General features: G+C 38.3%; 1 protein-coding gene across 1 annotated transcript in view; it reads left to right on the top strand.

Moving 5' to 3' along the window:
- Positions 1 to 315: 315 nt before the first annotated feature.
- LOC138041053 (uncharacterized) overlaps positions 316 to 2,175 on the top strand; it is a 1,872-nt gene continuing 12 nt past the window's right edge. Inside the window, exons 1-4 of the mRNA XM_068886831.1 lie at positions 316 to 644; positions 907 to 993; positions 1,503 to 1,808; positions 2,049 to 2,175. The exon at positions 2,049 to 2,175 is cut by the window's right edge and continues 12 nt beyond it. Of these exons, the coding sequence (XP_068742932.1) occupies positions 407 to 644; positions 907 to 993; positions 1,503 to 1,804 (627 nt within the window). The 5' untranslated portion in view covers positions 316 to 406 and the 3' untranslated portion in view covers positions 1,805 to 1,808; positions 2,049 to 2,175. The remainder of the gene's footprint in view (positions 645 to 906; positions 994 to 1,502; positions 1,809 to 2,048) is intronic.

The raw sequence follows: 2,175 nt of genomic DNA, 5'->3' as shown, positions 1-2,175 counted from the left end.
ACCTTTTTGGTAGCAAATATTTACTGATTTTGGAATTTCCACAGTAGCGAGGAAGTTGGCTCCCTAAATGAATGCTCCGGCAATACTGATAAACCTTTGATAAATCTTTGTGAAATGTCTTTATCGACGAGTATATTAAAGCTCCACATCCTCTTAAATAAATTTCATTGTACCGAGTTTCTGTGGCCTAGACACACACAAAAATTGCGTGACATTTATTCTATCCTTTTAGAATTGCTTCCTATTTACATAGAAAAAACGAGGTTGACGTACTTTACTGAACATGAAAAAAGTACGAGACCCAAAAACCACCTCATATTAAATCATTTTGTTTTCCCAAACACGACAAAAAGTTTTCTTACACGAGAAGGAAGAAGACTTCGGCCCATGCAGCAATTTTGTCGTGATGTTAAAATCAACGTGTGATTCCCTCGGACTAATTGTGCTGACCATTCTATTGGCAGCTTCTGCCAGCGCCAAAAAAGCCCCTTTTGTGAAGCATATGAGTATCAAGACTGTCTGTCCAAACCAAACGAAGAACCTCGGTCGGGTTTTGTCCGTGGTTAGCGCAGTGGATCTAACTTTGCGTTTTACACACGGGAGAATTGGCGTGCTTGAATCGCATGTGAAAAAAATGAGAAAAGGTAAGAGCAAAACATGTTCCTTGGTGTGTATTAATCATATCGTGTTTTGATTGAAATCTGACCTTAATGAAAACATTTCAATTGCAGCCAAAAAAAAAATACGAAGAGCAACAATTCTTCGGACATTGGAAAGCGATTGAGAGATGAACAAGCGCAAACAATTTTTCGCCTGCAAAATACTAGATTTATCACGTACAAGAAATTCCGTTATTACCTTTGAAAAAGCCGTGTTTCGCGGTTTGGTGCTATGCTTGAATTTCAGAGAACACGAGGTTGATAATTCGCTTAAACAGAATGGATCAAAAACTGGATGACATTACACGGATGATACGGAAAGTTATGAGCGAAGGTAAGAGATAAAATGTTACCACAAATTAATTCGAAAATGTACTTCCCCTTAAAAGACCACTGATTGGACTGGAACTAGCTTGCAATGGAGGCTAATGCGGGGGAATATATTACTGAAGGATGCACCCGTATTAGCCTCCACTGCAGGCTAGTTCCAGCCCAATACTGAGAATACGCATATGGTCTATTGAATTGTTATTTCTGACATTACTCAGTATTGGCTGACTTGGTGAATTTGATGTTCTGAGCAGCGTTTAAACGTAGAAAAGACTAGATAGAGTCTTCATAGATAGACTTTTTCGCTTTTCGAGGAAATTAAAATCGTTTCCCCAGACAAAATGCTCATTGTTATTTCAGTGAGGAGATAGAAACAAGTTATATCTGCAAAACTATTCTTCCACAAACACGCGCGGACGTTTTACACCTAAATTTGGTGGAAAGAAGGAACTTTTCATAATGTGGTAACTTTTTTTTATGTTGTTTTCTTTTGTTGTTACTTTTTCGCTCCAGGTAGAGGCAAGCCCAAGTTCAAGTCAATCACCATTTGTGAGGGCAAAACTGCGAACTTAACGTGCAAAGACGGTCAAAAGATAAGGATTAAACAAGCTAATTATGGCCGCCAGAATAAACAAGTTTGCAATACAGGTCCAATTCTCACCACCAATTGCAAAGCCGGAAAATCGCTCGGCATTGTGCAAAAAGCTTGCCATGGGAAAGCTCGCTGTGTTTTGAGCGCAAATAACTCAGTGTTTGGTGATCCGTGTATTGGAACGTACAAGTACCTTGCTGTCCAGTACAGTTGCCAAAAATAAGAAGGTTAGTTGGATTGTGAAAAACAAGGCATTCCTCACAATTTTAAGAACATAACAATATCTTGCTGATTTTTACATTCAAAGGGAAGATGCTTTGTCAAAGCGTAATTAGTTACTGCTGCCAAAAAAACTATATGACTGCAGTTTTTCTTTTTTACAGTGAACAAAGTGAAATCTTAACCTAAAGCGTGGCGGAAAAGATATTTCCAAGTGCTTAAATTCTCTTCATTTCCTCTTTTCACAGGGTTTTCTCTTCATCTGTAGTGATGCACCTGGGTATTTTTAAAGATTGTCAGTGTTGCACGACCGAATGACTCAAGAGTTGGAACGTGATCCTGTATTTCAGCAGTTTTAATAAAAGTATTATCAAA

Source organism: Montipora capricornis, chromosome 3, assembly GCF_036669925.1.
Source record: "Montipora capricornis isolate CH-2021 chromosome 3, ASM3666992v2, whole genome shotgun sequence".
NCBI lineage: Eukaryota > Metazoa > Cnidaria > Anthozoa > Scleractinia > Acroporidae > Montipora > Montipora capricornis.
Note: the sequence above shows the minus strand (reverse complement) of the source record. Positions and strands in the feature narration are given on the sequence as shown.